This window comes from Artemia sp. Qi Xiang Cuo, chromosome 9, assembly GCF_049724085.1.
Source record: "Artemia sp. Qi Xiang Cuo chromosome 9, ASM4972408v1, whole genome shotgun sequence".
Taxonomy (NCBI): domain Eukaryota; kingdom Metazoa; phylum Arthropoda; class Branchiopoda; order Anostraca; family Artemiidae; genus Artemia; species Artemia sp. Qi Xiang Cuo.
The window spans coordinates 68,981,338-69,006,168 of NC_142802.1; the positions used below are offsets into that span (position 1 = coordinate 68,981,338).

General features: G+C 32.4%; 1 protein-coding gene across 1 annotated transcript in view; it reads right to left on the bottom strand.

Annotated features, from left to right (window-relative positions):
* Positions 1-24,831, bottom strand: part of LOC148948972 (uncharacterized) — a 126,575-nt gene that overhangs the window by 93,642 nt on the left and 8,102 nt on the right. Inside the window, exon 2 of the mRNA XM_089094848.1 lies at positions 1,494-1,751. Coding sequence (XP_088950974.1) covers positions 1,494-1,571 — 78 coding nt within the window. The 5' untranslated portion in view covers positions 1,572-1,751. The remainder of the gene's footprint in view (positions 1-1,493; positions 1,752-24,831) is intronic.

Consider the following 24,831-nt stretch of genomic DNA (forward strand, 5'->3'; position numbering starts at 1 on the left):
ACATATTCATATGTAATTCCTTGTATATCTTGGCCCAGAAAATAGGTGTTGCCACAGAAACCCGTCTGGTAAGGCATGTAAAGTTCGTAGTAATAGATGAATGACCGTGGTAATGCGTATTATGCATGTTAGCTCTATATATATAGATGCCTGCTCGTGGTAAGGCATATTATGCATGTTAGTTCTGTATATATAGATAGCACACTACTAGTCGCCAACATGTCTAACGAAGAAAGACAAACAATTATAAAACTAATTTAATACTAAACAAAACAATACTTATCAGTCTACCCAACAGTGCATAATAGATGGTTAAGTAAAAAGTTGGATATTTTAGTATACCAGTCTTCAAAATGAATCAATAATTCATTCATCTTAACACGTATATCGATAACATGGAATTTTTGACTAATGTATGTGTTCTGAAACCACAACGGGAAGCAAATGAAATACTTAGCATACCGGTAAAATAGTATCCTAATTTTTTTTTCGGTTATAGAGAACATATTCCAAAACCAAAGCATAAAAACACATGCGGTGCAAAATGGATTTGTCAGGATTTCCTGACGTATATTTGTAAAATTGCCCTTTAATTTTTGCCAGCATACCATACATTTTACTGAGTTTGTTTTTAGCTCAGTAGTAACAAGAGCACATGTTGCTCTTATCGAAAAACCGAAAGGCCACGCAAATACACCATAGAGTCAGATACAGGAACAGTGAACGAGGATACTTTAAGGTAAACCGATTGTGCCTTTTCATGCGGGCTTATAATCATAAACTCAGTTTTCGACGGTTCAACAGCAAGGCCAATCTTAGATGGACTAACCTGAAGAGTTTCAATAGCTTATTGCATTGAGAACTTTCGGCAAGAAGAAGTATATAATCTGCATACGAAAGAAGGTTAATATCAATATGACTATCAGTAATATAGAGTAGAAATATATGATATTTCTTGTTGCTGTTCTAAGTGCTTTGTTGAACATTAATGGACTTAAGACTGACTAGACAAAAACAGGTATCGTGGGCTTGAATTCATATTATTCTAGAATAAGAATGTACAGTTTTGTTTCAAAAAGGTAAGAAAGTACGAGTATCTTCAGGCTAAAATGAAAATCTGAATTTTTAGAATAGGGGGATTACTGAAGGGGACACTCGGAGCATAAGGAAAACGAGTAAGAAGAAAAGTAAAATAAAAGTGTCACAACAGTGACAGAGGAAAACGAAAAATGAGATGAACAGGTATAAAAACAAAGAAAATAGCAAATAAAAGATATTATAAAGGAAAACGAGGACTGCAAAAAAAGGGTAAGTGACGAATTAAAAAAGAATTACCAAGACACACCAAAACGATGATACGATTACGTTTTTTATTCTTAACGAATTTTTCAGAAGTAAAGGACCCATTATTAGATAAGGTTAGTTTAAGTTTATTTCTTCTTTGATATCCCCCATCTTATTAAACAAAGATTAGTAATATCTTCATTACGCACCTCTCCCTCCAAATCTGGGTGGCTCTCCACTTCGGCTATGAAGCCTTCTGCTCTCACTATCGCTTGCATTAGCTTCATTCCTATTGGCTCCTAGCAAGTCATCTTTGACCATTTCTATGGTCGAAAATTTCTCGAAAAAGTGATGTTCAATTGTTCGACAAAGGTTCAATTGCTTTTCAATTTCTTTTCATCATCATGGTCTGTGGAATGCAGAGCTGATGAACACACATCTACTGGTTTACTACTGGGATCTACAAGCTAAAAATCTAGATGTTAAACATAGTGACATGCAAGTAAGAAAACTGGCATTGAGTTTTACTTTAAAAATGGACTTGAAGCAAAAATATTTCAAGATTTCTAGAAGTTATCTCTCAGCCCATCTTTGAAAAAGAGGAATGCGTGTGTGAAGATATAACTCTGCGTAACAATGATGGCTTAATAATAATGGTAGGTTGTGAATATTGTTCAATACCTAGAATTTAACAGATATTTATCTATTTCTGTCATCTAATTAAGTAGAAAAAGAATGAAAAAAGATTTTGTTAATCAATATCATTCCGAAGCTGAAAAAAACAAAAACTGATTTTAAAGATTTGTTTTTCAGCTGCATAGTTTTCCCAGACTTCTAATAAGGTTTAATTTCAAAATATCTTGGCTACAGCTTCAGCAAGTAAAGAGGTGGTTAGTGAAACTTTGTTTAGTCAATTTAGGGTTAATATTACATCTACTTAAACTGAATATTTGAAACGACCTGGTTTTTCCTAGATTGTTTGGATAAATTGGTTAAACGCTTGGGTTTCCTTTGGTATTCAAATGACTTCAGAGAGTTTTAAGTTATATTTCGAGCAGAGTTAGATCTTAAAAGATGAAAAATAAAAACATTTGGACGCAAAATTTGCTTTCGTGTGCTCTATAGCCTAAGTAAATCCTTGATACAAAACACATGGCTGGTCACTATTAACAACTAATTGATTAGACTCTCATTCCCTTGTAAAACTTTTGTTGTCTCTTAATACCTTTCAGAGGGTTCCTACAGAATTTTGAATAATACCAACATAGAAATAACCAATGTAAGGTCTTGTACGAATACCAGTACTTTTTCAGAATGTGAACACGGACTCTAGGTCCCATCTAGATCACCCTTCAATTTACCCACCCTCCCAATTTAATTTTACATCATTTTGAATGAAAACCAGTAGTATTTTAAAAAATTTTCATCATGAGCTTTAAGATCAAAACAGGTCTTGAGAAAGAAGAATATACTACTTATAAAATGCAATAATTTAATGTATTAATATTTAGTAGATAGTTCAATATCAATATCTAAATAATTATCATTATCTTTCCCTTTCCTTTCTATAACCTTTAAAATTATATATTTATCTAATTTTTTAAGTCGACCTCTTTAGAATCAAAACATTTAGCTGCAAATAGATCAACCATTTCACCTTTAAAATCAATAATGATAACGATTTTCTTTCCATATTTAGTGGTAACAAATTTCATTCCTTTAATTGCGTATTCCATTCTAATGTCTAAATCTTCTTTCTTAGTCGATCCATTATATATTTATTTTCCATTTTTATTTCGCTTAAAAGTTTCTCCATTTATTTGTTGATGATTGTATTAAACAAATTTCCTAATGGAAAAGGATTTATATATTAACATATAATTTACTATCAATGCCTTGCATGATTGCTTTTCTTTCTGAAAATGTAACGTAGTAGATGTTTTATTGATTAGCAGATTCTTGCTCTAATAAAAATTTAACTTCTATATCAGCAGTTGATCCACTTTGATAAATATTCGATTCATGCTTTGAATCAACAAAACCAAATGAAGGGTATACTGTTTAAAAATCATTGTAACATACAATTGCTCCACTATCAGCACTTTTATATTTATATCCTAACTGTAGAAATTGTTGATAAGCGTTAGAGTAATCTTCATTAGCCTCACTAAAATAACATTTAAGCTCTCCTTGTGGATATTTACATCCATTTACTCTCAATTCAATTCCATTAGTGTTCATAAGGTCAAATACCACATTGTTTTGTGCACAACTGTTATCATGTTCAGATTTCTGTAACACAACAACAATTTTATTTGTATTCTTTAATTCTTTATCATGTTAATTCTTTATCAATTTTATTATCACTTTTATAGGTATTACACGCTTCACATCTTAATCCATATGAGCTGCCCTTTCCTAATCCAGCTTTTAACTGTTCCGCCTTCTTCGTTAATCCAGCTTCTAATTGAGTCGCTATGGGTAAACTGGGATGTAATACTGGTAACATCCATGATAAATGCATTACATCTACTTTAAAATTTGGAGCTCCAGATTTTATAATTATATTTGAAAAATCCTTTCTTTTTAATATAATTTGATGTGTAATACCTCTAACAACACGATTAATATCTTGATAAAATCCAAATAATCTTGAAAATGGTAAATACATACAAACCATGTGACTTTGATTCGTTTTATTCAATCTTTGAAATAAACCTCTATTAAAAGCACTATTTCGTTCTGCGGTGATTGTTCCATCACCTGCTGCAAAAGGTGTAGAAGTGTTTTCAAACTAATTTTCTGGTTTAAAGGAATCAAAGGATTGGGTTTTATTTTCACGCCAAAACATATTAGTTTAATACATTTTCCATTAATAATATATTCAACATTTCTGAACAAATTAAATCCATTGTTTGTTACAGTAGCTTTATCATTATTTTGCATATTTGTTTCATCAAATCGTGTTATTTTCACTTTTGTATAAATGTAACTATCACTTGGAAGAATTTAAGATTCTACGTCTTTTAAAATGAAATTATAATTTAATTGTTGAGATACATCCACATTGTTTTTCTAATTTCTGTGTATTCATATTTGGTTGTAGAACCATCAATAATAGGCTTTTAAAATATTTCCCAATAAGGAGCAACAACTTGATTCGCTGCCATTTATGTACTGAAAAAATATTAACTAAACTTTAAAAGACTTTCAAGCAGTGGATGCGGATCTTTGACTGTCACTGAGGGAGTCAACAAGAGCATCACCGGGGATGTAGTTTAAGTCCCTTCCCTAAAATCATTGCATCCAATAAGCCATTCCTCTATTCATCAAGATGTTTCTTGAAATATATTTTGTTACTTGAAACTATAAGTTTCAGAGATCTCATATCATTTAACTCTCTTTGATTATAATCTATCTAATGTTTTCCATATTCAGTCACTCTATTTTTAAATAATTCCATTCGAGTTTTAATCATAGCGTTGTACATGGAACGAGCTTAATCTTTTACATTTTTTATGGATGTCTTGAATAACTGAGAATTGGTGATATTTTTGAAGAAACTGCCAATCCCGCAACCATACTTTCTTGCATACAATAATTCTTTTTTATTCATCAACATTTTTATAGATAAATTTTATTAAAAAACTTTATTAAACTTTTTTCAAATCCAAAACATATTCAGTATTCTCTCCATTCAGATTAATTGACCTACCTAATTGATCAGTTAGAGTCATTTTAAGCGCGTTGATATATTCTTTTCTATTGATTGGGAGATATTGCCCTTCTATAGGAATCTCACAGAGTAGCATTCCGGGTTATGTTTTTGGAGCAAAACTCCAGATCACACCAAAGGCTGTTTTCTCATTCACAATTGAACTATCCTCTATTGAGCAGTGAATATATATTTTTATCAACAATTCTTGTAATATTGTGAACTTTAGTACCTTTATAATATTTATTAGTTAGTTCAACTTCATTTTCAAATCCTAAATAAAACATAAATCCCAATTAAACCGAAATTTGTGATTCTCTTTCGAAATACTAACAATGTCATTGTTGCTAGATTGGATGATCTACTGATTCGGCATTGATCTAAAGATGAATTGAAATAACGAGTTAAGAAATAATTTAAACCCCGTTCATCATACAACCCATTGGGTAAAACAACGTTAACCCATTCGTCCTTATTTTTCTCCTTGTATTTGAACGTATTGTTTTTAAATTTATCACTAATTTCATTCCAAGAGTACCCTAGTGTATATTAATTTAAAGCTATATCGTAATCAGAGTTTCGATCTAGCGTGATCCTATTACTTATATAAGACTGCTCGATTTCACTTTTGTTACCACTAAGATTAATCAAAACCATTTATTACAGAAGTATTTTTCTTCATAAAATTAAAATTCTGAGATGGTTGTTGTAAATAGTATTATAGTCCTTTTTCTTAATAATTTTATTTCTGAATAATGAATCGAGCAGGTCAATAGATTCATTTATTCCTTCTTCAAATTATTTCTAGCCGCACTTGTACTTAGCAAACAAGAGAATTTTTCCATCGCATCATTTGCATTCATGTAAATCCCAGTTCCTTGCTGAGATTGTAGAGCATCAAAGTTATTAAATAGCTTTAAACCTTCTTCTATAGGTTTTTATGATTGTTTCACTACAGCTATTTCAAAAAATTCAGTTATGTAATTTGGAAGGTAACCTTTATCAGAAACACCTTTACTTTTATTAATTCTAGCAAAACCACCAACATAGAATTTGCTTATGGATGATTTTGAACTTCGACATCAGGAAATAAATTAGTTTGCACCTTGTTTTAATTTCATTTTTACTCGATTCTATTTTTTTACTTTGATATATTGATGATAAGAATTGTTATAATTGTCAACGAAAGAGGGTAATACATCTATCCAACGTTTTGTGTTTTTATGAGTAAATTATTTCCATAATTTCTCTTTGATTGTTCTATTAAACCGTTCAACAATTTTAGCTTTCAATTTATTTTGGATAAGAACCATTGAATTTTGTGACTCTCAAAAAATATTTGAAAGTTTTTCATAACAAATTCTTTACCTTTATCTGTTTGTAATTTCTTAGGTTTTCCATCAAACAGTTCGTGGTAACGAACTGTAAGTAAGGAGCGACCCGGCTCAATGGTAAGCGAAACTCTAAAAAAAGGAATTTTGATACCAATAGATACATCAAAAGAATCAGATTTTAATTCTGATTTCAAATATATAAGTTTCATAGAGAAACTGAATTGAAAAGCTTCACAAAGAACATTGAATCTTACCTATCAAAAGTTACGCACCTGAGAAAATTTGGCTGATTTTCGAAAAAAGGGGGAAAGACCCCGTAAAAATTATAGAACCTTAATGAAAATCACACCATCATATTCTATGTATCATAGAACCCTACTATAGAGGTTTCAAGCACCTGTCTGCAAAAATGTGGAATCTTCCATTTTTTACCAGAAGAAAGGTCCCAGGTGCGTGTTTATTTGTTTTTTTGTTGTTTTTTTTCCCAGGGTAGATCGCATTGACAAAACACTCCTAGAATATCGTTGAAGAAACTATTCGAACGGAAATTAAAAGTTCTAGTGCCCTTTTTAAGTGACCAAAAATAATGGAGGGCAACTAGGCCCCCTCCCACGCTCATTTTTTTCCCAAAGTCACACTGATCAAAATTTTGAGATAGCCATTTTGTTCAGCATGGTCGAAAATATCATAACTATGTCTTTTAGAATGACTTAATCCCTCGAAGCCCCCAGGGGGAGGGCTGAAAGTTATGAACTTTACCCAATGTTAACATATAGTATTGGTTATTGGGACCCGGCTCAATGGTAACCGTAACTCTAGAAAACGGTATTTTGATACAAATAGATACATCAAAAGAATCGAATTTTAATGCTGATATCAAATATATAAGTTTCATCAAGTTTAATCTTACCTGTCAAAAGTTGCGCGCCTGAGAAAATTTGACTGATTTTCGAAAAAAGGGGGATAGACCACCTAAAAATTGTAGAACCTTAATGAAAATCACACCATCATATTCAGAGTATCAGAAAACCCTACTTTAGAGGTTTCAAGCTCCTATCTACAAAAATGTGGAATTTTCCATTTTTTGCCAGAAGAAAGATCACGGATACGTGTTTATTTGTTTCTTTTGTTTTTTTGTTTTTTTTTTCTTTTCCCCAGGGGTGATCATATCCACCCAATGGTCCAAGAATATCGTGGGAGGGCTCATTCGAACGGAAATTAAAAGTTCTAGTGCCCTTTTTAAGTGACTAAAAAAATGGAGGGCAACTAGGCCCCCTCCCACGCTCATTTTTTCCCAAAGTCACCCGATCCAAATTTTGAGATAGCCATTTTGTTCAGCATGGTCGAAAATATGATAACTATGTCTTTTGGGATGACTTAATCCCTCGAATCCCCCAGGGGGAAGGCTGAAAGTTATGAACTTTACCCAATGTTAACATATAGTATTATTTATTGGGACCCGGCTCAATGGTAACCGAAACTCTAGAAAGCGGTATTTTGATACAAATAGATACATTAAAAGAATTGGATTTTAATACTGATTTCAAATATATAATTTTCATCAGCTTTAATTGTACCAATCAAAAGTTACGTGCCTGAGAAAATTTGGCTGATTTTCGAAAAAAGGAGGATAATACCCCCTAAGAGTTATAGAACCTTAATGAAAATCACACCTTCATATTCCGCGTATCAGGGAACCCTACTGTAGAGGTTTCAAGCTCCTATTTGCAAAAATGTGGAATTTTGCATTTTTTTTTGCCAGAAGAAAGATGACCGATGCGTGTTTATTTTTTTTTGTTTTTCCAGGAGTAATCGCATTGACCCAGTGGTCCTAGAATATCGTGGGAGGGCTCATTGGAATGGAAATTCGAAGTTCTAGTGCCCTTTTTGACCAAAAAAAATGGAGGGCAACTAGGCCCCCTCCCACGCTCATTTTTTTCCCAAAGTCACCTGATCAAAATTTTGAGATAGTCATTTGTTCAACATGTTCGAAAATATTATAAGTATGTCTTTTAGGATGACTTAATCCCCCGAAGTTCCCGGGAGGAGGGCTGAATGTTATTAAATTTACCCAATTTTAAAATATAGTTTTGGTTATTGGGAAGTATACAGTACAGACGTTTTCAGGGGAGATTTTTCCTGGTAGTGGGGGGAGGGGGTTGGGGGTTATGTGGGAGGATCTTTCCTTGAAAGAATTTTCATGGGGGAAGGGACCATTGCTATGAAGGGGACGCTGGACTTCCCAGCATTATTTAAAAAAGGATCAGAAATTAAACATAAAAAAACAAGTTTTTCAACTGCAATAGCAGCAACATCAAAACTTTAAAGGAACAGAAAATATTACATATATGATTGGGTTCACCCTCTAGTCAATACCTCACTCTAAGCCAGAGATTTTTTAGTACTTTCATAAGAGCCATTTATTCTAATTAACGGCCTTTGTGATTAAGCGGTAATTTTTAAAGAATTGGAACAAAATTTGAACTTTAGCGTAAAGAGCAAGGTATTGACTAGGGGCAAACCCCCTAAGATACGTAATAAAAATATACGAATATTGAAGTTCGTTACCTAAGTTAATTCGTAAGTTACGTATATTTATTACTAATAAAAACGTTCGTAAATAAAATGAAACAAGTTTCGAGAAAGCCATTTAACCAAATAAAAGTAAATTAATATGAAAATTTTGTTTTAATTATTCATGTACTGTGAGCCAAGATTAAAACCTGCATTTTTTCAAAAATTTTTAAAAATTAAATAAAAAAAAAAATTTTTAACGGAAAGTAAGGAGCGACATTAAAAGTTAAAACGAACAGAAATTATTCCGTATATGAAAGGGGCTGTCCCCTCCTCAACGCCTTGCTCTTTACGCTAAAGTCTGGCTTTCTCACAGCTCTATTTTTTTAAACAATAAAAACTTTAGCGTAAAGAGCAAGGCATTGAGGAGGGAACAGCCCCTTTCATATACGGAATAATTTCAGTTCGTTTTAAGTTTTAATGTCGCTCCTTACTTTCAGTTAAAAAAACTTGTTTTTTTATTTAATTTTTAAATAAATCCATACTAGTATTACAAATATCTTTACCTGTTTTATCCTTTAAAGCAATACACCAAGAATATTAACTAAAAAAGTTGATGACTACGAGAATATAATCAAAATTATTATTTTCACTTTTATACTGCTGCAGATTAGCCAAATCTGCTTTCCACTGACCATCGATACTATGATTGTAAACACGTCTTCTTATAAATGATATGATAATCTCAAGAATAGTAAATATCAAGCAACAAAAATCCACCGGCTTAAGTATTTTTAGGATTTGGAATTTTGTTTAATAGAATCAGCTCCTAATTAATGGTAGACATTGCCGAGGTGATTAAAAGTTATTTACAACTAAAATGCATTTTCATTAAAATACGATGTCAATTACAGAGTTATACAATAAATAAATTGAGGTCATTTGCCAAAGACCATAATTTAAAAATTATTGGCAAAAATTCTGAAATATTCAATACCATTAATGATCATCTTAATAATAAAATATCAACGTGGCATTTCTATGTTCAATGGTCAAGAAAGGTAATTGAGAAAAGACAAAAAGTAGTAGCTTTACAATATTAAACCCGAATTAAAAGTAAATTCAGAAAATTAAATCAAAGAAAAGAATAAAGTTATTTCAGTACGAAATTTCAATTTCAATTGTCTACAAAATAAAGATATTACTGAACTTATTTTTTAAAAATCAAAACAGATTTCAACTACTGGCAAATATAATGAAGTAAAAAATAAAGTAAAAAGTTATTTTAATAGCCAAATGAAAATCAATAAAAAGGATGTTGATAAAATCAACAATTCATTCGAGATGTAACTGGTAGTTAGAGCGTTAAACAAGAACGGACTTTTAATATTTCAAATTTATTTATAAATAAAAAAAATACAAGAACTTAAAGATATTCCAGCGTATATGTTTTAAGAAGAAGAACACGATAATTATCCAAATGTTTAATTGATTAGAGAAAACTCCCTTACAGTCAATATTTCAATGATTGCAAATGGAGCTGATTTTTTACCACTTTTTACTCTGTTGTTAGAGATTTAAAAAATAGACAGAATGATAGAGATAGTTACAGAGTTCAATTTACAACACGTGTAATATTTTATTCTCAGAAGGAAAATGAAGAACTCGAACCTATCCATTATCACACCTATTCCTGGATTCTTAATAAAAACAGTGATATTGATCAAAGCCATCTAAATAGTAACCACAGAAATATACTCACATTAGTCATAGAAAATACACCCAGCTCAGGTTTACAATTTGAAAGAGTCAACGCAATGGATTATCAAATGATAAGATTACCAAATTATGTGGGAGGTACTTATAAAGAACTGCCTTAATTTGTAAAAATAAAAAGCTTGCATTAATATAGAAAATAATGATAATAAATGCTTTCTTTGTTCAACACTCGCTGAACTTCATCCAGCGAATGATAAACAAGTTGATAGACTATCAAAATATAAACCCTATGAAAACGAATTCAACTTTAAAGGGATTACTAATTTTCCTATGAATATTCAAGATATTAATAAATTTGAAACCAAATATACTATTAAAATTTGTTTATTTGAAATAAGTGAAAAAAATGTGGTTAGAGCTCATATTCCTAAAACTAAAATGAATGGAAGAAACTGCTACACATGTGATTAATGTACTCTATGTTGATAATCATTACGTTTTAATTAAAGATTTAAACTAACTACTTGCAACCCAAATATCACAAACTAAATAGGAAACTCATCTATAGACATTCTCTGGAAGACACATTAATGAACAAGAAAAATTTGAAAAACATAATAAAAAAGAAAATCATGAAGATCCTGATATGATCATGCCAAAACCAGGATCTAAAATTGTGTTTATAAATGTAGCTACATAAATGAAAGTACCTTACTGTATTATAGATGATTTTGAATTGTATAATGAAGAATTGAATAAAAAGAAAGGTATGAAGACAATTAAAGTAGCAGAGCAAAATCCATTCGCTTATATATTCCAAGTATGTAATTGTTTTGATACAGCACAAAACAAATATTTTGAATAGTTTGGTGAAGATGTTAGCGGGAATTATGTAACTACCATAAGAGAAGTGTGTACAGAAATAGCCAATTAGTATGAAAACAGACAGAGAGATCATAGTTATACACAAAACAAATAAGAGACAAACGGAATAACAAAACCAATAAAAGGTGTCATATTTGTGAAAAGGAAACAGTAGATAATCATTTTCATTTAGATCACAAGCACATGACTGGTAATATACGTGGATTTACTCATGCAGAATGTAAAAACTTTATAACTCATAAATATATCCCTACTGTAATGCATAATCCCTCAAAGTATGACTCTTATTTGTTTCTTAGAGAATTAGTGCCTGATAACGGTATTTTCGATTCAACGGACAGTTTTATATTGTTTTATAAAACAACAACTGGTAATGAAACCCAATAAGAAATGCGTTTCATAGATTCACTCTGTTATATGGTTTCGTCGTTAGATAGGCTTTCCGAAAATCTAGCTAAATGTAAATATAAAGTAAATTGCAAATGTTTAATAAATAAATTTAAGTGTACCTCTGATGAATTTTAAAATACTGAAGAATTCAAAGAAATAATAAAGAAAGGGATTTATCTCTATGAATATGTTGATAGCTAGGAAAAAATAAATGATACAAATTACCTTCAATAGACAAGTTTTGTTCTAGATTTACAAGGACAAATATTTCTCTGAAGAAGAATATTTAAGAGCGAAATCTATTTAGAAATTATTTAAATATAAAACACTATAAGATTACGCTAGATTATACCTAAAAAGTGACGCTTCAGTTTTATCAGATGTCGTTGAAAATCTTAGAAACATACGTATAAATGATTATAAACTACATCCAAAGCACTTTTTCTCAGCACCAAGGCAAATATGGGAAACTTTTCTCAAAAACTCTAAAGCTGAAATTCGAGTATTTTCTGACGAAGATATGTATACCTTTATTTAAAAAGGAATAAGAGAAGGTCTATCTCAGTATATGAAAAGATATGCTAAAGTGAACAATAAATATATGAAAAACTTTAATAAAACACAACCTTCAAATTGTTAAATGTATTTGGATGCTAACAATTTATATGGTTGGGCAGTGTAACAAAATATACCTGTGTTACAGTTTACAGTGTTACAGTGTAAATTTACAGTGTTACTTTACACTTATTAATATACCTGACCATTTAAAAGCAAACAACACCTTAGACTATTACCAACAGTTAAGATGTTAAGGTCAATCCGAAATGAATAAGGTTATTGTAGAACAACTTATGAAGTTGATTTAGAATATCCAAGTGAGTTACACAGATTAAATAAAGATTTACTACTAGCTCTTGAATATTTTTAATATAAATTAGGTACAACTTGGCATAATAAAATAAAATATTTTGAGCACTATGAGAATCTAGAATTTATTTAAAGCATGACTTGATATGGAAAAAAGTATATGGGTAACTGAATAAAAAACACAAGTCTAAATGGCGTTTAACAATTTCATTTTACGTTAAGCACTCTTAAAGGCTAATCGCTTTCCAGTTTGATTATTATTATCGGAGATTCTATTTGATTGCACAATATAATGTTTTGGATGTTCACCAAAAAAGCACATTCACCAAAAGGTAGCTCTCAATAGAGACACTGGAGAAACTTTTCTAAGTCCCATTTATGACGAAATTATTAATTCTGATCACTTTTACATACATCCAAAAAATTATATTGTGCAATCAAATAGAATCTCCGATAATAATCAAACTGGAAAGTAATTAGCCTTTGAGAGTGCTTTAATTAAAATGAAATTGTGAAATACCATTTAGGCTTGTGTTTTTTATTCAGTTACCCTTTTATCGTTACTAACAAAGGGTCGTCCAATTTTAGTTTTGTGTTTTCACTTTAAGGTTTGGTTTTTAAATTCTTATCAGTTTTATTCTGCACTGAGGACGGTCAAGCGGAGGTCTTGACCGAAATATTTGCATAATTTTTTAATTTTTTCACTAGCTGTTAATTGTCCTCGTTTTCTTCCTTTTTTCGCGATTTTATGTTTTATCATGATTAGCCAGAGTGGACTCAGAAATTATTTACGACTAGCTTACGGGGACCTTTTGACCAAGTCTGTTCTTAATTATTTTGATTTGTCTAAAAAACACGCCAACCTTATTTATCAACAATGATTTTTACAGCATTGTAGAATAAAGAGAATTCTTCCAAATTCTCTTCGTTTCCACCTAAACCTAGGTACACTCTCCGAAAGGCAATTTAGTAAAAGGGTTGGTTTTCAGTCTTTAATTTACAGTTTAAAAGACCAAAAGAAACGATGTTTTTTTCTTAGTGATACAATTTCAAAAACCCGACATTTTCTACAGCAAAACGTTTCACCGACAGATTTTCAGCAGATTTCTAAAATAGCTGAGAATACTTTCGCCACGACTTTTGTATGGCTAAGGCTCGTTTATCAGAAAAGTTTGAAAAATTAGAACAGAACTTCATAGAATAAAAAAGTTACAGATATTTTATCTGACATCCATACTTACAAATGTATTACAACTAAATATAGGAAGAAAATCTTGTTCATTATTGATTTTAAAGGTGAAATAGTTGATCTATTTACACCTAAGAGTTTTGATTCTAAAGAGGTTGTCTTTATAAAGAAAGTAAAAAAAATTAGATAAAGATATGATTTTAAAGGTTATAGAAAGAAAAGGGAAAGATAATAATAATTATTTAGATATTGATAAAAAAAACTATCCACTGAATATTAAGTCATTAAATTATTACATTTTACAAGTAGTATAATAAGGAATTCTTATTTCACAAGACTTGTTTTTATCTTAAAGCTCGTGATGGAAAATTATAAAAATGTTACTGGTTTTCATTTAAAATGATGTAAAATTGAATTGAAAGGGTGGGTAAATTCATGGGTGATCTAGGTGGGGCGTAGAATCCGTGTTAAAAATGTGAAAAAGTATAAAAATGAGACCAAATTTGATTTCCAAGGACCTTTTCCTGTTCAATATTGGGATGGAAAATGTTCAAAATGTTAAATATTTGATGTTAAAATAATGTAAAATGAACTGAAAATGTTGTAAATTGATGGGGCAATCTAGGTGGGGCAGCTCCTTTATTTACTACACTACTACTACCTTTTGACACAAAAATACAATAAACAACCTCACACAGAAAAAATTCTTTGTTTATTTTGTAAAATTTGGTTAGTGTTGAAATTAAATTGGTTTTGTAGGTAGGTTTAAGTTGCGTGACCAATTTGTTCTTAAGTGTTTTCTTCTAATTTGTTCTCTATAATAAAATTTAAATTGGTATTAGATATAAATCAATAACAAGACCAGCTTTGTTGAAACTACAGTTCCGACTGATATTCTTTCGGTAACACATAAATAATATTCAATGTATTTAAAAATAATGTTGCAATTAGACGGGCAAGAGGGTAATTGCATCATTTTTCATTATTTTTTACCAGAAAATTATAATATCATTCCCATTTGAGTTTTCTAAGTTTTTCTTAAGCGGATTTTCTATTCAAAGATACAAAAAATACCCGAGAACAAAAGATGATCCCTCCTAACAAACATTTGAAGCATTATCTAAACAGTATTGTCAACTTTTTAGAACTTGGGAAATAGGGAAATGGCTAATTAGATCGAGTTCAACCATGGAAAAAAGTCAGCTTATTTCCATAAAAAGACTATAAAAAGAATTCCTGTGTAACACAGATAATCAAATTTTAGTAATTAAATATCTGTATTTTGCAAGTTCCTGGTTTTTGTGCACCCTTTGCTGTCTCAGGTTCAGTAGACTTTGTTGATTTTAAGTTTTGTTCTAGTTGTACGTGATATGGCTTATTGTCTGCTGGTTTTGTTTTATTTTGATTGCGTGTCCATCCTCTTGAAGATCCTCTGCTTGAAACTGTCATAGTGGTAATTATACTAAGCCAAAATCTTGTCTATACACATAAAACATTTACTAACCTAGAAATCAAGATGGTCTTTTGAATCATATTCTTGAAAAGCTTACTCAATACTAGTCAAAACAATGCTCATTGAAGATTTTGGTCTTTTAACCTGCAGGAAAAGAAAATTACAACTTACAACATTACAACACAAATTACATCACTATGATGTAGTTTTGAAAAATTGCTTTTCAGAACTAATTTGCACAACAGAGTGACCATTGAATATAGATCCCTGAAAAGTTGAATTAGCCTAGTCCTTATAATTTGATGAATTATGACTGAACATGTTTCATCATATTGAATTATATAATCCCAACAAATCTGATTTTGTTCACTAATTTGAAACCAGTTTTTTCTGAAATTGTCAAATTTTGACATGTCTTCAGAAACGACAAAATACTTTTACTAGTTGTTTGCCAGAGATAAAAATTGTACGGTTCATAAATAAGATCAAATAAGAAATTATAGAAGATAGAATTCGTCAACTGTAAAACCAAGCTTTTGGCAAGGGCAATTAAATGCCGGTCAACAATGATCAAAGCACTGAATTAGAAATATTCTTTAATAGTGACTGTGATATATTCAATAAGCAATCTGGAGGAAATCAAATGCAAAAGAAAGCTGGAATTTTTCAGGAGGGAATATAACCAATAGAAAATACTAGAAATATAAATGTTTGCAGTTTATACAAAACTAGACTTTAACTCTATAGCTCATACTGTAGAAAGGAAGGATTTTCATTAGGGTCTCCATATGATGATATTGATAGTTCACACTCTTCCTGACATAATATAGAAAGCTATTTAAGCCTTTTAAAAAGCTATTTTAAAGCTAGTAAATGTTTTTACTTTTATAACTTTAATAAATCAAATAATATAAACATTTTGATTACTAAATATCAGTATATGTCAGAGGTAGTAGTCAATCCGGACTTGTCCCAGTTAAAGATAGGAAAGGGGTGGCAATTAGCGATAAGGAAAAAGCTAAAGCGAGATGGGCCGACCCTTTTGAGAACTTGCTTAACCGAGATAGAGTTATAGGAAAAAATATAAGGGAAAATGAAAAAGTTTGTGATGCCTTGGATGTAAAGGAAGATTTGTTTGGTGAAGGGGAATTAGCAAGAGTACTAAAGGGATTAAAGAAAATAAGGCTCCAGGTACTGATAGGGTGGTAAATGAGTTTCTTAAATGTGGGGGCTATGAGGTTAGAAATGAGCTACTGAATATTATGAATATGATTTTTGAAAAGGGGGAAGTACCAAATAATTTTAGGAAAACCTTAATTAAGCCATTTTACAAGAAAGGTGATAAAAGTGAGTGTGGTAATTATCGAGGCATTAGTCTGGTCTCTTTAGGTAGCAAATTACTTGGTAATATGATACTTTTTAGACTGAGAGATACCGTAGACAAAGTTTTAAGAGAAGAGCAGTGCGGTTTTAGAAAAGGTAGAGGATGTGTTGACGAAATTTTCACTCCTAGGCTAATAATTGAGAAGTGCCTAAGTTTTCAAACACCTTTGGTCCTCAGTTTTATAGATTATGAGCAAGCGTTCGATTCTGTTGATAGAGGAGCTTTAGTAAAGGTTTTATCCTTGTATGGTATACCAGACAAATACATTAAAGTAATTAGTGCTACGTACGACAATAACACTGCTGCGGTTAATGTAGGAAATGAGGTTAGCTGCTGGTTTTGTATTAAATTAGGAGTTAAGCAGGGTTGTTTTCTATCCCCCTTTATATGGATTATTTTGATGGACTTTCTTATAAGGAGCACAGGAAAGGCAATGGGAGACCACTGAATCAAATGGGGAGGAAAAAGTCTCCTGGACTTGGATTATGCTGATGATTTAAGCATCCTAGATGAAAGTGTGAGCAAAGTGAATGAAGTTTTAGAGGTTTTGCGAGTTCAAGATGCTAGTATTGGTTTAAAAATTAATGTTAAGAAGACTAAGTCACTAAGACTAGGAATAAGTGAAGATGAAAAGTTGACGTTGGGTAATGAACAGATTGATCAGGTGGGAAGCTTCACTTACCTTGGTAGTATTATTAGCGAAGACGGTGAGAGCAGTGAAGACGTTAAAAGTAGAATAGCCAAGGCTCAGGGTGTTTTTTCACAGATAAAAAAAGTCTGGAAGAATAGGAAGAGAAGTCTGCAAACCAAGATTAGAATCTTAGAAGCTACAGTGATGACAGTGGTCAAATATGGCTCTGAAGCATGGACGCTCAGAAAAGCGGATGAAGATTTGCTAGATATTTTCCAGAGAAATTGCTTAAGGATTGCTCTGGGTACCCGGCTGACTGACCGTATTTCAAACAATAGGCTATACGAAAAATTTGTTTCAATACCGCTTTCTAGGTCTATAATGAAAGAAAGGTTGAGGTGGTTAGGGCATGTTGTGCGGATGAAGGATGACAGATTGCCTAAGATTGTTCTTTTCGGCCAACCATCTAGCGCTAAACGGAAAGCAGGTCGTTCTCGTCTGGGGTGGGAGGACGTCATAAAGACAGATTTAAAGGAAATGGGAACTTCGTGGGCGGGTGTAAAAAGGGAGGCTTTGAATAGATTGGGGTGGAGGAGGAGCGTGCGTAGCTGTGTTGGCTTCAGGCAGATTGGTGCTGCGATGAGTTGTTAGTAGTAGTAGTTAGTAGTAGTATATGTATATTAAACTGACAATGCACATTCATCTGTATTTTTTTTAGTAAAGTGCAAATTATTTTCTGGCCTTGGGAAGGCATAGGGGTTTTGAGCCCAACTCATGTTAATTTCTGCTGGTTCTGAGTTTGACTCGGTTATTTATTGTAATTTCTGTTCGTTGTGGATTTCATTTATTGATCGATGCTGATTTATGGTAGTTTCACACTTGGTGGATTATTTGATTTTGTTTTTGCTCACTTTTGGTTTAATGGAGTTTCTTACTTTTCTTTGAAAAACTTATTTTAAAGAAAAGTTTTTTTTATTAATTTCTGTTTGTTTTCTATTTACATAGTCTTTTCAGGGAAAAAGAAAGTAATACTTTAAATATTTTCGTTTTTTTAAGACTTATAGTTTGGCCTGCTATTTGTATGCTGGAGAAAAAATTTCAGAATTTTTTAACAACATACACCCTTTTACAAATTCGAACACAAAGATTAGTGTTTAATTTAGTTTCATACCTCCTCTAGTTGGCCTGCGATGGAAAACCTGATACGATTCGCAAAAAACTGTTTACTTTCTTTGATAGCTTGGATACACTTACGCTATTTTGATTTGGTTAAATTTTAAGAGCAGACGTAGGCCCGAAAGTTTGAACATGATACCCTCAGTCGTTCTTGGGATACTGCTGAGATGTCTTATTGGAAATTAGCAATAACACAGTGCATTTTGATCTAATCTTAAGGCAAGATATTAGTTTTTAAACATAATGGGCAAAGAGGATGGTGAGCATGGGGGGGGATTAGTTTCCCTCCAATCACTTTCGACTATTAAAAAGGGCAGGAGCCCTTTCTATTTGAATCGAATAAGCTATTTTCGAAGTTCCAACAAAAACTCCTTCGACACGAATTGCTATGGTCTAAAAAAAAAATAATACACTGTACCCACATCAATCTTTACTATAAAAATGTCAAGCCTTCAAATCACTTTTGACTATTAAAAAGAGCACCAGGCCTTGCAATTTCCAATCGAACGAGCTCTTTTTAAGTTTTTACGGCAACGCTTTCTATAAACACCTTATACGCCCCCAGGGCATAAATAATAACCCTTACCTTAAGGGCTGTGAGGGGGATTGTCATCCTCAAAGACCTAATTTCCAAAACTTTCAACTACGTTAAACAAATTAGCTATCTCAAAATATTTATTGGATGTGTTTGGGGAAATGGTAGGCGTAAGAGGGGCGTTAGTTGCTCTACAATCACTTTCAGCTATTAAAAAGGCAATAGCCCTTTCAATTTCCATTAAAATGAGCCCTTTTGAAGTTTCTACGACAACGCTTTCAATATAAACCTTATATGCCCTGAAGGCATAACTTACAACCCTTGCCCTGAGGGCTTAGGGGAGGGTTGTCTTCCTCAAAGTCTTAATTTCCAGAACTTTTTACTACGTTGAACAAAATGGCTATCTGAAAATTTTGATTGGATGTGTATGGGGGAATGGTGGGCGTGAGGGGGATGTTAGCTACCCTCCAATCACTTTCGTCTATTAAAACGGGCACTAGCCCTCTCAATTTCCAATTGAAAGAGCCATTTTTGAAGTTTTTACGAAAACACTATATATAAAGACCTTATATTTTCCCAGGGCATAACTTACAACCTTTACCCTGGGGGCTCTGGGCTGGTTTATCTTCCTTAAATAAATAATTTCCAGAACTTCGAACTACGTTGAACAAAACGGCTATCTCTAAGCTTTGATTGATTGTGTTTGGGCAAATGGTGGGCTCGACAGGGGGGTTAATTATTCTCCACTTACTTTCGACTATTAAAAAGGGCACTAGCTCTTTGAATTACCAATCAAATGAGCCTTTTTTGAAGTTTCTACGACAACGTTTTCTATGAAAACCTTATATTCTCCCAGGAAATAACTTACAACCCTTGCCCTGAGGGCTGTGGGGGGGTTTGTCATCCTCAAAGGCCTAGTTTCCAGAACTTTCAACTACATTGAAAAAAATGGCTATCTCGAAATTTTGATTGGATGTGTTTGGGGAAAAGGTTGGCGTGGGAGGGAGGTCAGATGCCCTCCAATCACTTTCGACTATTAAAAAGGGCACTAGCCCTTTGAATTTCCAGTCCAATGAGCATTTTTTGAAGTTTCTAAGACAACACTTTCTATAAAAACCTTACATGTTCCCAGGGCATAACTTACAACCCTTGCCCTGAGGGTTGTAGGAGAGTGTTCTCCTCAAAAATATAATTTCTATCTGGAAATCAACTACACTGAAACAAAATGGCTTTCACAAATTTTTTATTGGATGTGTATCGGGAAATGGTGGGCGTGGAAGGGGTGTTTGTTTCCTTCCAGTTACTTTCGACTATTAAAAAGGGCACAAGCCACTCCAATTTCCAACTGAATGAGCGGATTTTCTATGGCAACTTCGTTGATACGAAGTACCCTGGTCTAAAAGAAAAAAATAATAAATAATGCATTGTGCGAACATTGTTCTTATATGCCCCCTGGGCAAAACTTAAAACCCTTGCCTTGAGACCCGTGGGGGGAGTGTCCTCCTCAAAGACCTAATTTCTATCTAGAAATCAATTACGCTGAACAAAATTGCTCTCTCAAAATTTTGATTGGATGTGTTTGGGGAAATGGTGGACATGGAAGGGGTGTTAGCTGCCTTCTAATCACTGTCGAGTATTAAAAAGAGCACTAACCACTCTAATTTCCAATCGAATGAGCCCTTTTCGAAGTTTCTGCGACAACTCCTTCGATATGAAGTTCCCTGGTATGGAAAAAAAAAACAAAAATAAATAATATATTGTGCCAACATCGTTCTTTACTTAGGCAGCGCGATTGCGCTGCCTATGATATTGCTTAAATGCCCTTTGGACAATCTGCATGTATATATTATTTACTAATTTAGTTAGAACTACCCATAAACATTCATCATAGTACCTTTAGCCTCAGTAATAGCGGAAATTGTAGTGGCAGTAGTAGTAGAAGTATGGGTTCACTTTGTGCCTTTTTGTTAGTTCAAGTTAATTCTTGGCCTACCTTGAGAGTTTCAACTTAATGCTCTAAGTGATTCCTAGGATATTGCTGATCCACACTTTTGACAATGTAAACGCACGTAGTGTGCTTTTTTTCTTAAGTTTAACATCCCATAAACATTACACTGTAAAAACTTAACTTCAGTAGTGGCAATAGTTGTGGTAGTAGTATTAGCATTAGTTGCAGTATGAAGATAGCCGTTTTTCCACATTGCCCTCATAAAACCCTTGAAGTTTTATCTTAATACAATGAATAGTTCTTGAGACATCACTGATGCTTCTTAGTGAATACTTGCATATAAATAGAGTGTTTCGATTTAGTTATACATCCTCTCAGTGTTCTGTGATAATTTCAATTTAATAAGCTTATCTTTAGCCATAGTAGCAGTTGAAGCAGCAATAATAATTGAATCTGAACAACCTCCAGGATGGGAGCGCTCATATCTGAAAGCGTCCAGGGTAGGCATGTTCGGATTTGGAACCCTTCAGGGTGGGTGTTCTCAGACTTGGAGCCCTCTGAGGTGGATACGTAAGGACCTGGAACCCTTGAGGATGAAAAGCTTGGACATGCGATGTGGACACTACTTATTTACAGATCATATTCTGATCTTTAGAAGGCATGGATGCATCCTCCCTCGCTCCTCGTAATTTCTACTTGTTTTCAGTTTGACATGGTTATTTTTATTTTATATTTTTTGGGGTTTCATTTATCTATTGATGATGACTCATGGTAGTATTACGCGTGAAAAATTATTCCACTTAATTGATGCTCCTCCTCCGTATAATATAGCTGTTTTTCAAATTGTTTCTTAAAGTTTTGACCTATTTGTATCGTTTTTATAGCCGGAAATTTCAATGTGCCAGTCTTAAGAAAAACAACTAAATAGCCTTTTTTGAGGCTGAGCCCCGGTACTAGGCTTTCGTTGCCGTCAAAGATTGTAAGTGGGTTGTTCTTCTAACGTTTTGTTTCTTTCTTCTTCACTCTAATGTTTGACTCGTACTGATTTTCACTGTCCACTTGTCTTCTAACAGCAAATTTCTTTGTTCATCACTTCATTTTTGACTCTTTCTGAATCTTGCTTTCTTGCTATTACTTGTGATTCTTATTGCCGCATATCTTCTAACCACATATTTCTTTGTTCTTGCTATAGCACGTCTTTTAACCGCATATTTATTTTTTCTTCACTTTAATTTTTGTTTGTTTTACTCCTCATTGTCGTATGCCTTGTAACCACATATTTCTTTGTTTTTCATTTTGTTTTTGAATAATTTTAATTCTTGCTGCCGCTTATCGTCGTACCAGAAATTTTTTTTTCGTTTTTGCTACTCGTTGCAACTGTTGTTGACGCATATATATTTCTGTTTTGTTGGAGTAATTTTGATTATGCTTGAAGTTTTTGTATTCTACAAGAAGTATTCGGGATGTTGTTAGACTTTTGTGCCTTGTAGCAAGTATTTTGTGTTTTGCACCAACTATTTTTCATCATGTTAGAACTATTTTAGAATCGTGCAAAGTATTTTCGTGTTTTATAAGAGTTATTTCTGTTTTGTAGGAATTATTTTGTATTATGTTTGAAGTTTTTTATTCTAGAAGAAGTATTTGGGTTGTTCTTAGAAGTATTGTGTTTTGTAGCAAGTATTTTGTGTTCTGTACCAACTGATCTTCATTCTTTTAGAACTATTTTAGAACTGTGCAGAGTATTTTCGTATTTTATAAGAGTTATTTCTGTTTTTGTAGGAATGATTTTGAACTATGTTTAAAGTTTTTGCATTCTATAAGAAGCATTTGGGGTGTTGTTATGATTTGTTATGGTGTTGTTGTTGTTGTTTTGTAGCAAGTATTGTGTGTTCTATACTAACTATTTTTATTTCTGTTAGAACTATTTAGAATTTTGTAATGTTTTTTTTGTATTTGTAAGAATTATTTCTGTTTTGTAGGAAATATTTTGTTTTAAGTTTGAAGTTTTTCGTATTCCATAGAATTATTTGGGATGTTGTTAGAATTTTGTATTTATTTTGTGTTCTGCAACAATTATTTTTCATTCTATTAGAACTATTTTAGAATTGTGCAAAGTATTTTTGTATTTAATAAGAGTTATTTCTGTCTTTGTAGGAATTATTCGAATTATGATTGAAGTTTTTTGTATTCCATAAGACATATTTGGGTTGTTGTTAGGATTTTTGTGTTTTGTAGCACGTATTTTGTGTTCATGACCGACAATTTTGCATTCTGTTAGAACTGTTTTAGAATTGTGCAAAGTATTTTTGTATTTTGTAAAAAATATTTTTGTTTTCTAGGAGTGATTTGGATTATGCTTTAAGTTTTTGTATTCTATATGAATTGTTTTTGTATTCTATTGGTATTGTTAGAATTTTGTGTTTTGTATCAAGTATTTTGCTTTCTACAAAAACTATTTTCATTCTGTTAGAACTAAAGTATTTTTTGTATTTTGTAAAAATTATTTCTGTTTTGTAGGAATTATTTCGTATTTTGTAAGAAGAATTTGTCTTCTTTTAGGATCTATTTTTTGTTTTGTAAGAATTATTTTTTTTGTAACAATGTTTTGTATTTTGTAATAACAATTTCTGATTTCTTAGGAGGTTTGCTGGAGGTTGTCATAGGGGGCGGTACATTGTGTCAAGCTGACTTCAATTGACAGGAGTCATCAAAAAGAGACGTTATTGAGGGTTTTTCATTTAGTTTAAGCGATCGATTCTAGTGTAAAGGGATATTTTTGAAGGCAAATGGTATTTTTTATTCTGTTAGAACTACTTTAGAATTGTCTAACATATTTTTTGTGTTTTGTAAGTTATTTCTGTTTTTAGGAATCATTTTGTATTTTGTAAGGAGAATTTGTGATCTTTGAGGATCTATTTTTGTTTTGTAGGAATTTTCTTTTGTTTTGTAATTGTGTTTTGTATTTTGTCATAAGAACTTGTGATTTCTTAGGATACTTGCAGGAGGTGTCATAGGGGGCCGGTACATTGTGTTACACTGGCCTCAATTGACAGAAGTCATCAAAAAGAGACGTTATTGAAAGTTTTCATTAAGTTTAAACGATGGATTCTAGTGTAAATGGATATTTTTGAAGGAAAAAGGTTGAAAACTCTTTAGGTGTGACTCTGCACACCAGAGTGTGTCTCATGCTAGCCATTGAGTGCACCAGACTGGGAATTGCTGTGGAGCCTCACAATCTAATAATAGAACGGCAAGTTTCCGCTGTCTAAATAATAATAAAAATAGTCATTTTTAGTTTCTATACTATTTTTCTGGGAGAAAAAGGTTAAAAATACCTGATGCGTGATATTATGCGCTAGAGTGGTGCCATTTGGCACCCATAGATTGCCACAGAGGCAGTCGCTTGCAAAATTTTGCAACTTGTGGAGATCGGAGCGGATTTGGCGGAAATGGAGTTCAGAATTGGCGGTGGTGGGGAGGGGGCCAAAAGTGTCAATTTTTATAAAACCATTGGAAATACGGAGAATGGTCGTTCAAAAAATGATTTAAAATCCAAGTGCCGTGAAATGCTTTTGACTACCACATTCTAACAATGATATGCCAAGTCCCGCTGTTCCAATAAAAAAACAGTGTTCAATTTCAGATTCACAAGTTTGTTTTAGAGCAAAAAGTTGAAAATGTCTTAGGGGGTGATGAAGGGGAGGGGCACGTCGATGACAGAGGGGCTGGCGCATAATACTGTGGTGGATTGACGTGTTTTTAGGAGCATCGTGATAGGCTTGGCTTGCAAAAACTTAAATCAATGGG